The 13,522-nt window shown below is 39.1% G+C and overlaps 1 protein-coding gene across 1 annotated transcript in view; it reads right to left on the bottom strand.

The window, feature by feature from the left end:
- The window catches only part of LOC150078880 (uncharacterized), a 187,684-nt gene that overhangs the window by 37,971 nt on the left and 136,191 nt on the right, over positions 1 to 13,522 (bottom strand). Inside the window, exon 11 of the mRNA XM_090382881.1 lies at positions 922 to 1,158. Coding sequence (XP_090239007.1) covers positions 922 to 1,158 — 237 coding nt within the window. The remainder of the gene's footprint in view (positions 1 to 921; positions 1,159 to 13,522) is intronic.

Below are 13,522 nucleotides of genomic sequence, written 5' to 3' on the forward strand. Positions count from 1 at the left end.
TAGTCCAATTCCTTAATTCATTTCACAATTATACAGTGTTCATTTATACAATTATTCATTTCACAATTATACAGTGTTCATTTATACAATTATTCATTTCACAATTATACAGTGTTCATTTATACAATTATTCATTTCACAATTATACAGTGTTCATTTATACAATTATTCATTTCACAATTATACAGTGTTCATTTATACAAGTATTCATTTCAATTGTACAATTATTCATTTCACAATTATACATAGTTCTAATCTCAATAATGTCCATTTCCATCTGTAACCTGCTAAGCTACTTACCTTTTATGAGAGAATCTCAATGATCAGTTGCCCTAACCATCACCTTTAATTGGCCCTACCCCAAACTGCTGTCCTTATTACACCATTAGCTTCACACATTCTCTGTGTATATTGATGGTGTAATAAGGACAGCTATTCATGTAGGACCAATTAAAGGTGGTGGTTAGGGCAACTGATAATTGAGAAATTTCAGGTAATAATCTGCAACCCTTTAAGAAATAAAACACAGATCACATGCTATGCAGATTTATGTACGTATTTTCTCACTATTTTAAATTTTGATTTACCTGTTCACCATTCCACTAAAAGACCAACTTAAACCTTCAGCACAGAAGAGCATCATAAAAACTTGACTAAAATGTTCAGCCAAACAACCCTCTCCATTAAATCAAAATGTTATACATTTTGTGTTTACTTTTGATCAAAATTCATTCTAAAATTGTAAGCTCACTGAGGAGTTGTCTATTTTATTTTAATAAATCAGTTAGCACTCCTTTCAAAAAGTTGTTTACTTATGTGACTTTCCTATTCTTTTGCTGTTATTATTATTATTAAAATATAATGTTTAAATAGCATATATTTTAAAATCTAAAATCAGAAAATAATTACTTAACTACTAACCTTTGTAGCTGCACTATATGGACAACTGGGACACACATATGGCTTATTTTCTGCATGTGTCAACAGATGAGGCTCCAAGTCAATACAGCTATGAAAGAGACGGCCACATACTTCACATTCTGTCTGTCCAAATGTCTCTCTAATTTTTGAGTACACCTCTACCGACAATGGCTTGTAATTTAAGGAAATAATAGTTTGAAGACCAGAGTGCTGCTTTTGGCTATAGTTTTGCAAATGCTAGAGAAATGAATACTTGTTTTAATATAGTTTGGAAAGGACATTATGCAGCAGTTCTTAAGGAAGAGAATACATTTCTATAAATTTTAGTTTACTGAGACATTAAGAGGTATAAAGGCCCTTTTCTTAATGTCTCAGTGAAATAAAAATATTTCAAGTGGTAGTAGTCTTCTCCCATCAAAATTTATTTCTTGAATATTTGTTTTAATTTCAAAAATTAAAAAGCTTTAAAAACAAAGCATTTATAAAAGAATTCAAGGTTGCTGGAGGACATTTTGCTATAAAAATGTATTACAAGCAATATAATCATTACAATAATCTTAAATTTAGATGACACTTCATATCTGCTGATAATTATAATTGTTATTTATAATTATTATTTACATCAAAATGTTAACAGAGTTATATGTTTATTATTTAAATATTTATTTATTAATATACTTTAAAGAAAAAAAATTTCATCACATGATAACATAAACCTACCAGTAAGCTGCTGTGTTTCTATTGTCTTTTCACTCACATTCATTTATTATTATTGGCAAAGCATTACAAGAACCACAAATATTTTCTAAGTTTTTCAAAATTTTGCACTGGCTTGGTATCAAAGTTAGCATCTGCAACAGCTTTGTCAGCCTATGTTAACTTGTTAGTTTGCTGTTTGTTATTTGATTTTTAGGAGCATTAGCAACTAAGGCCATATTGCTCCGGGGATATGCGGTGGTCATCACTTGACCTTTCCGCATCCTCCGTATTTGGTGGTCATTCCCTGACCTTTCCGCATCCTCCATATTTGGTGGTCACGGGCTCGAACCCCCAGTCTAATCAAGAAGCTACGCACTGCTGCTCCTGCCCACCTGGCTATGGAGGCGCCCCCTATGTTAACTATGGAATGATGAAAAAGTTTGGCTTGACTTTTTTTGCATCTTCTGAGATAATTTTCAAATAAGAACAACAAATGAGATAACATTCTGATAAGAGTAGAACTCGTACACAGCAGAAAATATTAAATGTTTCACACATACAAAATGAATAAATATTAGCAGATACATTGATGGTAAAAAATTTATATATGCATTAATGCCCTTCTTTTCTCACAGTACAAACATTGATAAAATTTGCATAAGGTCAACTAAGATTTGACCACATATTTTCTGTTGTTTAGTCATACAGTAAAAGTCCAATAGTCTAGCATCTGATAGTCCAAAAAAAATCCCATAATCCAGCATTTAGCACAGCAGAAATAAGTTTAGCTGGAAATGAGCCTCATCAGTTCATAAGATGTTCCAAGGCCACATATTATCCATTTTCATTCTAGCCAGAAACTGCAAAGTCAATGTATTGTTAATGATTACTCAGAGTTAGCTGGTGCAGCATGTGGAGCTTGTCAGAAAACCACTGATGAATTAATCAAAATGATCTGAGGACTGTTGTCTAAGGACCTTTGTTGCTATATGCCCAAACATATGTGAGCTGCTGCTACTACTTTGAAGTTTTGACACAATGAAAAAGTCAAGCAAAAAAAAATTTTGATAAAAACAAATAGAAATGAACAGGTTTTGCTAAAATGAGAAAATGGTAGAAATTTATTTAAAATTTTTTTTTATTAATATTGATTTTGTATGAGATGCTAGCAGTGGTTTTCATCCGGGGTGCCGCAACAACATTCTAAGGGTGCTGCGTAATTTGGGTTTAAGTTACTTAAACTTATTTTTTTTTTAAAATTTATGTCACGATTTACAAAGCTTAAAAAATAGTAATGAAGAGAAGATTGAAAATTTATTTATGTTTTTTATATGATTGAAGATTTCATAGATAGCCATACTAAAAGAATGCCATGGGCATACCCGTTTCTGTGTATGGCTATCTATCTGCTCAAAGCCCGAGGAAGTAGCAGAGAGATGGCCATGTGAAAGAAAGTCACCCTCCTATTTTATATTTTATACTTTTATACTTTATATTTTTATAAACTTGATCCCAGGTTAATAGTTAATTGTATTTGTATTTTTGTATGGGTGGCTCCTGGAACAGAAGTTCATCTCTGCCTCATTGCTCTGTTCAGTTTTTACAGACTCTGTCAAGGTAAGGCCAGTGTGTGTCACGTAATAAAAAAAATTCTCATCCTGCACAGTATGGAGGGTTTTGTGCCAGTTGAACTGGGATAGGAGAAAAGGAAGCACAGAGAGAGAGGGAAAAAAAAAAAAAAAGTGTTTCATCCCGCATGGGAGAAAGTGATAGGACAGAAAAATTTTGTCTGTGAGCTTGTGTGTGTGTGTTCTGTAGTGTAGTGTAGTGTTGTGTATTGGCCTTTTGGCTACTTGGAAGCAGTGATCACCTAGACTTCCGCTTCCAGGTACTTATCCCTAGCTGCAGGAAGGCAAAGCCTCCCCTACTATCTGCTTGCCCTCCTCCTTGGGGAACGAGTTTCCCAGTGAGGAAAAGAAAATTAGAGTACTGTGAAGAGGGGAAGGACGAAAGAGGAAGGGACTCCCCAGGGGAGCCCCAGTCCAGGATAAATGGTTAGGGGAGAAAGAAAAAATAATAATAAAAAAAACCGAGTAGGTGAGAGGTTGCTAGCCTGACCTGGGGAGCCCCAGGTCAGGGCAGAGCACAAGAAGAAGAAAAAAAAAAAAAAAAAAAAATCTTAAAATCCCACATCCCAATCGCGGAAAGGAAGAGAGCACTGATCAGGTGCCAGCAACAGGTAAATAGGGAGAAAATAAATAAATAATACTAATATATAAAAAAAGGTTTTTCATCCCATGCGTGACAGAGAGGGGAAAAGTAGCAGGAGAGTGCTACTCCAGATCCAAGAACTAATCCCAGACCCAAAGCGGAATGCGAAGAGAGAGCAAAAAAAAAGTTATGATAGGACATTTATCATTTTGCAGTCAGCTCATGTCCTAGGTGGATGGTCATTAGTTCTAGTCAGGTTTAGGTGTCTGCATCTGAAGAAAACTTCCTTAGCAAATGTTTGGGATTGTCAGTCGTCGTAATAAGTTGATCAATATGGCTAGGGTCAAGGTTTGTCACAAAATAGTTTTCAGTTGTGCTCGCTGCTCTTCATATTGAGTGCAGTCGAAGATTGTACGGAACCAGTTCTCTTTTTTCCCACATCTGCATCGATCCATGTTTGAGAGTCCTAGCTGAAATACCTTCTCATTAAGGAAGCCGTGCCCAGTTACCAGGAAAGACATTTCAAGGCTCAGTGAGAACCACTTTCCCACTACTTTATTCATTGTAAATGTTACGTCTGGGAGGAATCTTTTAGTCACAGTCCCGAGGATCGAGGTGTCCCATCTGGTCTGCCACACCTTGATGAGCTCGTCGAAACACAGAGTTTTTTCTTTAGTTATATCTTCCTCAAGGGAGATCTGCATATCGAGAATGGAAGTGGGGATTCTTTTATTGAGTCTAAAACAGAGTCCTCGGTAGATAATGAAAAGATATATAGGGGAAGTGTCCCTGCAATTACCTGGATGGCAGCCGTGGATATAGTGCGACATATCCTGTGGGTGGCAAGAATCATGTTTCTCTGGATGGTATGGAGTTTATTTCGCATTCTTACCAAGACTGCTTGGTGAAACCAAGCTCCTGCAGCGTATGATACAATAGGTGGAAAAACCGCTTTATAATATATCAGGAGTGTTCTTTTAGAGAGGCTCCAGTCACTTCTGGATACTTGAACAATGGCTGCGGTGAACCTCTTAACCTTAGTGGCCATTTGCTGCAGGTGCAGCAGGAAAGACAGCTTGTGGTCTATTACCACTCCTAAGACTTTGGTTTGTAGTACTAGGGGAAGTTGGACGCCGTTGATCTTGACCTGAGGGGGCCGCCTGATATCTAGTTTAGTTTTGAATATGATCATGTTTGATTTGGCAGGGTTGATTTGTAGTTTGTTGGTTCTAGCCCAGGTCATGAGATGATTAATTACCCATTGGGCATTTGTTTCTATTGCGGATCGAGACCTTCCTGAGACTATGATTGTTAAATCGTCATCAAATGCTATGATTTTTGTGTTATCAAAGGTATTATGTAGCCAGTCTTGTAAGACCATATTCCACATCAGGGACCCCAGGACAGAACATTGGGGACATCTTTGGTAGATGGACCGTTGCACTTGGTGATGTCTTGACTTTACCATTATTGTTCTGTTGGAGAAATAGGATCTGAACAGTTTGTACAAGTTGAGGGAACATCCAGCCGCCCGGAAGCGGTTCAGGGCACTCTCCCACCATAGATTATGGTGGGAGAGTGCCCCCCCTCAAAGTCGATGAAGTTCGCTAATTCGTATTTAGACTGAGACATTTCTAGGTGGAAGACAAGATCGGTAAGTGCCTCTTCACAAGACCCTCTTGGAGTGAAGCCATACTGTGAAGGAGAGATGAGCTCTTTGTCAGTGAAGAGATTGGTGATACTTAAGGCCATTTAGGTGTTCTAGTATTTTGCCCAGATTAGCTAAGAGTGCAATAGGCCTGAATGACTTCAGGTCAGTAAGCGGTTTAATAATTAAGGCTTGGGCATCAGTTTAATCAGTGCCACATTCCAGTCATTTGGGAAGCACGAGGAAGAGAGACACTTGTAAAGCAAGTGTAAGTGTTCTGGTTTAAGTCTACAGAAGCACATTATGAAAACATACTCAATACAGTCAAATACCTGGGCATTTATTCATGTTGATTCTTTTGAGGACTGATTCCAGCTCCTGTAAAGTAAATGGCTCTGAATTGTGTTGTGGGAGATATTCTTTGTTCCTCTTCCTGATTGTTGTATGGTCAGGGTTGTCATTAGGGAAGAGCCTGTCAAGAATAACATTTGTGGAGTCTGTCCAATTTGCTGTTTCCTGGTGGTTAGTCCTAACTGATCCATTTATGTCTGCAGTGTAGGTCTTTCCCGTAATGATTTTGTACAGAAGTCCCCAGGGGTTTGTATTACCAGACTCTTTGACAAAGGTAGTCCAGGTTTCTCTCTTCCTCGTGGCAATAGCTGTTATATAGGTATTCTTTTTGTGGATGTAGTCATTGTAGAATTGGGCCACATCTTCAGCAGGCCAATCTTAGTGGGTCTGATACTGTCTTCTGGCCTGATGTTATTATTATTATTAGCCATACGTTTGTCTTCTAAGATTGGCAAGTTTCCTGTTCCAACAAGAGCATGGTTTATTATGTGGTTTTTTTTTACTGGTTGAGCAGTAGGCTGCTTTTGTCAAAGAGTTCTGTATGAGTTCAGTGAGTTGAGTTGGCATTAGACATTCAAGTTTTGCGAGGTTCGGTTCTGGGAAGTCCAGCTGGATGGTCTCGTCAAAGGCTTTCCAATCAATGGATTTGATAGAGAATCTTACAAACTCCCTCATTTCAGTAGGTTGGTCAGTCGTCATGTTAGGTGTTAGGTGGAAGAGTATGACCCTGTGGTCACTCATGGTCCAGTCTAGGATGGTGACCCAGTTGCTTACCCAGGTGCGTAGATCATTGGTTGAGTGTTATGTCTATGTTTGATTGACCCGTGCTGCTGGAGTATGTCAGTTGGTTGGGTTGATTATATACTGTTAGATTTCTAGAGAGAATAAGGTCCTCAATTAGAAGTCCTCTCAGATCAGGAGTGGGAGAATGCCAGTAGATGGACTTTGCATTTACATCAGCTGTAATTACAGTGCTCTTGTTGCCTAAGAAATCCAATGCATGCTCCAGGTAGTTCAGCAGCTCTGCAATATCTCTTGAGGGTGGACAGTACAGTGAGATAAGGTAGAATGAATATTGTTTCGTGGTGAGCTGGAAACAGTGTTGCAAACTGTGTCCAAAGTCCATGGATTACCAGGATGTCCAGCTCTCTATTGAGTAGAACAATACAAGTCTTTGGGTCCTCTTTAGTAGGCTGGTTCAGCCTTGTTTGTAGTGAGTATCCTGTGGTCTTGTGGCTGTTTCCAGCATGTGCTTTGGCAATGAACGGCTCCTGGACACAGATGATGTCTACTGCGTTGTCTTCCGCTGCCTTCCGAATTTCATCAGCAATGGCTCTCAAGTGATGCCCATTTATTTGCATTATTTTGAGTGGGCGAGTTCGAGTTTGGTTGGACTGCTGAGTACTAACTGCCGAAGCAGACTGGGGGAGCTGAGTTAGGGTGAGATAAGTGTTACTCATTAGAGGTCCTTAATCTTGCCATTTCTAATGCTCTCTGATATTCTGAGCACGCTGCATCCTTTACTGAGTGGTTGTGAACTCTCCGCCTTCCTTTACAATTAGTGCAGCAGGGTGGGTCCTCCTTGCTTGGACACTCTGCCTGCACATGTCCACTGCAGCCACAGTGGCCACAAGTTTGGGACTTGTGAGTGCAGTGCAAGGATGTATGACCATACCCAAGGCAGAGGAGCATTTCGTTACGACGGTGAATGACCTGGTGCATGGTTGTCCCCATAGAAAACCTACAGGTAATGTTAGTGCTCACTTCTTCCAGCATGTGCCCCAGATCCATCAGGTTTTTGTAATACAGCTCCTCAGCCAGTTCCTCAGTAGTGAGTTTACTTGGGACATCATAGATGAGGATAGATGGGTTGGTAATTTTTGGTAGGCTTGAAGAGACCCCAGCAGTTTGGAGTCTGGTGGCTGCCAAAATATTTTCTAGGTCTTTCTTGGAAGTGGTTTCCAATAGCACTCTTTGGTTTCTGATGGGTCTCAGTGCTTTTACTTTGACCGTTTTGAAGTCACTCCTGAGTGTATTTTGTACGAGCTCTTTAATGTCGCCACTGGTTTTGAGGTCAGACTCATCTGTGGCTCTGAGCAGTAGGACATGCTGGTTGTGTAGTTGTTTCTTGATTACTGGTAGGGAATTATAATCACTACCAGAGTTGGTAGGGAAAAGGTCTTTTCCCAATATCTCTTCCCACGGACCTATGCCAAAACACTGGCATAGGTCCGTGGTGCAGGGCCTTCAGTTCCTATGCTTGAGCACTGTTCTTGAGTTTCTATGGGTTGGGGAGTGATCCTGGAGAAAATGTGTCCACCACTTTTTTTCAAGAGATTTGTCTTCAGGTACAGTTCCTCATTGATGGCTTTAAGTTTTTCGTTGTCAATGAAGAGTGCAGTAGTAATTGTTTCAAGTCCATCCCAGAGTTCCTGGATGTAGTTTCCCGCTGACCTGGTGAATCTGTTACTATCGTTATTCAAATAAGAAGCCAGGTTTTTGTGCAGTACAGAGACAACCTAATGCAGGGTTGCCTGTGAAGCGTCATTGGTGACAGGGATGGTATTTGGGATAGTAAGTTTATTTAAGGCAGGGAGCCCAGTTGCAACAGATTTGTCAAAGGCTGAGGGCAGAGGGCAGAGTTGGCTTGGTGGTAATATTAGCTGATGCTGTTGGCAAAGATGGAACAGTAGAGTTCACCGCAGAACCCCAAGAAACTGGGGGGGGGGGGGGAGATGCCATCTTGGGATACTTGTGCGGATCTGTCTAGGGGAGCAATTCCTTCAGAGATCTCATGTTGGGCTTGGGTGGCCAAGTGGGTCAATTTGGAAGAAGAGTCTAGCTTGGATTGCCAAGCAGGTGTAAGTTGCAATGGTTGAGAGGCAGTGATCAGTGCATTTGGAGCATTAGCAAGGGACTCCAAGATGGAGGCCGCTACAGAAGTGGTGATGAAGTCCAGTTCAGAAGAGATGCTCATCACATCAAGTTAATAGTTAACATGGAACTATAAGTTAATAGTTAACATGGAACTACAGGGTTTATATACGGGATGTTTGTTGTTTGGTTTTTTAAGGAGCATTAGTAACCAAGGCCATATTGCTCCGGGTTATGCGGTGGTCATTCCCTGACCTTTCCGCATCCTGCGTATTTGGTGGTGACGGGCTCGAACCCCGGTTTAATCAAGAAGCGTGTGCTATGCACTGCTGCTCCTTCCCACCTGGCTATGGAGGCGCCATATACAGGACGTATGGCAACCCTAACTATCAGTCTCACAGTAGAGCGGCAGCAACTCTTTTTGTACCTGGTACATAATTTTTTTATGATGGAGCGAGGCCTCTTGTACTGTGAGGCCCTAAGCTGTAGCTTGTTTAGCTTATGTGTAAATCCGGCCCTGCCAAGGATTCTCATATCTCTAAATAGGCCTACAAGGCTGGGACAATTCATTTTGAACAATTAGACTTTACACCAGCCGGTATTTAAATAAACAAATTTCAATCCTGCAACTAAAACACTTTATTTACAATAATCTAAAACTGATGTGATTTAATTTACAATAAAATACAAAAATATAATGATAAAAGCGATAAAAACAATTAATAAAATACCGTAACAACTGTAGCTTTCGGGGATAGCGATCCCCTTTCTCAACAGCATATTTCTGCTGTGTGGCACATCCTTAAATAGCAGATCCACGGCACTCGTCACATGGTTCCTCGGGAGTAAGGCCGGAATTTCCCATTTATGCACCGGAACCGGAAATGGCTCGGGAGTGCGCTAGCTGAAACCGTTCATCTCGCCCGAGAACCACGGTTTCCAATAGGGGATGTAAACATACGCCCTTGTCCCTATTAATGGAATTTCTAGCTGCCCCAATATGTAAACTCTCAAGCCATTTACGGTCCCAGAACCCCTGTGCATGATCTGTGATGACAGCATCCTCCGGGGAGATTTGATGTTGCTTCTCCCAAATCTCCCTGGAGGATGCTGTCATCACGGATCATGCACAGGGGTTCTGGGACTGTAAATGGCTTGAGAGTTTACGTATTGGGGTAGTTAGAAATTCCATTAATAGGGACAAGGGCGTACGTTTACATCGCCTATTGAAAACCGTGGTTCTCGGGCGAGATGAACAGGTCAGCTAGCGCGCTCCCGAGCCATTTCCGATTCCGGTGCATAAATGGGAAATTCCGGCCTTACTCCCGAGGAACCATGTGACGAGTGCCATGGATCTGCTATTTAAGGATGTGCCACACAGCAGAAATATGCTGTTGAGAAAGGGGATCGCTATCCCCGAAAACTACAGTTGTTACGGTATTTTATTAATTGTTTTTATCACTTTTATCATTATATTTTTGTATTTTATTGTAAATTAAATCACATCAGTTTTAGATTATTATATATTTTATTTCATTTCATTTTATACGCTCATATTTTATTTTATTTTATTTTATTGTAAATAAAGTGTTTTAGTTGCAGGATTGAAATTTGTTTATTTAAATACCAGCTGGTGTAAAGTCTAATTGTTCAAAAAGGATTCTCATATTGGAGGAACATAAATAATGCATTCCAACTAGCCACTGCATAATCAAAAATTAATAAATTTTGATTAGACTAATCTTTAGATTCTTTTAAGTAAATCCTATCTGAAAACACAAACACAAACAACGGCACTTCCTTTGAGCACATGCGTGTTAACAAGTAATCTCTCAGTAATAAATAGTGTGAGGAAAGTTCACATTAGATGGTTTGATCCCTACCTGTGATCATGACAGTATGTTGAAAAGTTTTCTCCCTTAGTTTTTTAGACAAATATTTATCATCGTATTTTAGTATATTTGTGATAAATTTAACAGCATTTATTTTTAAATTTTGACACAATGTCTTCAATATCTTGAAGTTACGGAGCGAATTGGATAGATCTGGAGTCGGGTTGGGATTTTCAACTATGATCCCGGGGGTGTCTGGCCATTCATGGGTTTAGACAATTGAATGCATTAAATTGTATTTTAATGAAGAGTATATAATTCTAATCATTTCAAACCATGCATAATAAAAGGTTGGAGTCGGAGAGTTTCAAAGAGAAGTAATCCTATGGATAAAAGATTAAGGTAACTCTTATGTAATTTTTAAATACAGCAATACTCCGCATAGCACTGATAATTGGTACTGAAACTATTGCGTATTATGTGAAACCATGCTGATTAAGGTATAATTATAATGGGTTTTGATTGAATGCATAGCAGAGAAACAGTCTATAAACAAATATATTTAGAAACAATTTACACTTGATAGCCAATTAAAAGGATTTGAAATTAAAAAAATATTGCAAAAATTTTATTAATGAAAAGGTAACATCATGAGAGAGGAGAAAAAAGCTTTAAAAAGCAGTTGTTTATTTGGGTATTTTAATAATGAAGTCTGGTGAAGCCATCTCTTCTTTTTTTCCACTTACAAGTCTTTGTAGCATCGAATTTCCATTCGTAATCGCCTCGCAGACCATGTCAACCCCCCCAAAAAACTTTCTCCAGTTCTTCTGTTGAAAATTGTTTTGGTAACACTTTGTGTTATCCTTCAGAATTGTCTTCCTCTTCTGCATATGCAGTTTGCTTGTCGATTTCAAGGAGAGTTGAATCATCTAAGTTGCACGTGGGTCAATGCAGTCACGTACATTGGCAGTGTCCAAAGTTTCGAATCCCAAATCTTTTCCGACCTTCACAATGTCTTTACAGCAATTATCTGAACTTGCGATTCAAAACCAGTGAAATCATTTACCAAATGGGGCAATACATGCTGCCAAACAAAACGCATGTTGTTGGCAGTGATTTCTAGCCAAGATGCAGATATATTTTCATATTTAAAGGGATGAAAAATAAATTTTGAAATGAAAAGTTTGAAAAACTATCATGTCGTCTCATCATGATATAATTAAGAATACTGAACACAGTTGCATGTTGCAGCTGACTGCCTGAAGGGAACTATTGTCACACGTGCATGGTAGACAATACAGTTGGCACTGCAGCATATACACGGGTGTGCAAAATTTAAGGACCCGTCAGGTTTTCACTTGTAGCTTCTCATAGGAGTGGCCTGGATATGGGAAAAGCATACCAAAGGAACCTCGTGAGGTATAGAAATGATGACGGAAACAACAACGGTACAGAGGGACTTTATTCAAAAATGGCAACATAGTACTGGCTGCCATGATACAGACCTGTCCATACTTAGAACAATGTTGTTGTTAAGTTCTTGTGGTAACATTGTCCATTCCTCTGTCAGTGCCAGCTGGTGAACATTTTCTGGTGGGTGTGGATGTGCCGCTAGGCATCTCCCTAGAGCATCCCACGTGTGTTCGATGGGATTTAGATCGGCGAATGTGCAGGCCAATCCATACAAACAATTCCATACGTTCGTGTTTATGGCATTATCATCCATAAACACGAATTCGGGGCCAATGGCACCTCGGAACGGATGCATATGGGGAAGCATACAGTAGCTCAGTACAGTAGCGTGCACCGGTTACAGTGCCGCCTTCCAGTATCTGGAGTTGTGTACGTCCATCCCCAGATGAAAACATCTCGACTGCCATATCGATCCCTTTCAGTGATGTTTGCAGGGTGATAACGTGTGCTAACCTCTCGTCAGATTTGCTGACGTCCAGAATTGCTGCTGAGACTGAATCTACTCTCATCAGTAAAGAGTACCTTAAGTAAAGATTTTGTGGTTGTAACCTTTAGAAATAGTGTTGGTCCTTAAGTTTTGCACATGTGTATGTATAGTACCTGTCTAGGCTATTGAATGAGTTTTAATATGTACAGTAAATTTTCAACTTAAACTTAATTGAACCAATAATGTTATAGTGAAACTCGCACTGTCTGAAGCTGTGCTAAACGAGGTATTGCTGTATACCATTTATAGATTGTCAAGAATGGTATTTTCAGTGATTCAATAATATCTCAAAGATATGATGACAGCCATTTTACAAGAGCACTTTTAGTACATTTTTAGCTGCAGTCATTTTCATCCTCATACTTCTTTTGAATTTTCATCCTTTCAAATGTTTTTTACAAGTTCAGAAAAATTCTAAATATCATAGGCAGCAAGGTCTGGAATACAGAGTAAGTGTTCTGCCATCACAGAAGCATTTGCCACAGCAAAATTCCTAAACAATCACATTCTTGTCAGGGCATGCTTATTACCAGTGAACCAACCATGGATGCCTTGCTGTGAATGAGAAAGACAAATTAAACTTAAAACACATGCTTAAATATAGCTGAAATCTTCCAAGCAAAATTCAAGTTCAATTTATCATTGACATTCACACTGTGACATCCATTGTTTGCAGATAACATAAAGACCATAACAGAAATGTAAACTTGACGATAAATAATCTCATACACCAACCATTAATTAAAATAGCTCTTTACTGTGACTGGAATTTACAAATTAAAATAACATACATACAGTAAAATTTAATGTATAAAATAAAAATAAAACTGCTAAGATACACTATATAAAGATTAAAACTGTAATAAAATCGTTGTAATAAAATTACCTAAAATAAACTGGATTAAAAGCGATAAAACCTGTAGCTTTCGGAAGCATCGGCTTCCTTCCTCAACAGTAATAGATCTTCTGGCAACACTTCCTTATATATAACAGGCTCACGGTATTTCATCGCGAGCCATCGGCGCA

Source organism: Mastigoproctus giganteus, chromosome 10, assembly GCF_048544385.1.
Source record: "Mastigoproctus giganteus isolate SK-2022 chromosome 10, ASM4854438v1, whole genome shotgun sequence".
NCBI lineage: Eukaryota > Metazoa > Arthropoda > Arachnida > Uropygi > Thelyphonidae > Mastigoproctus > Mastigoproctus giganteus.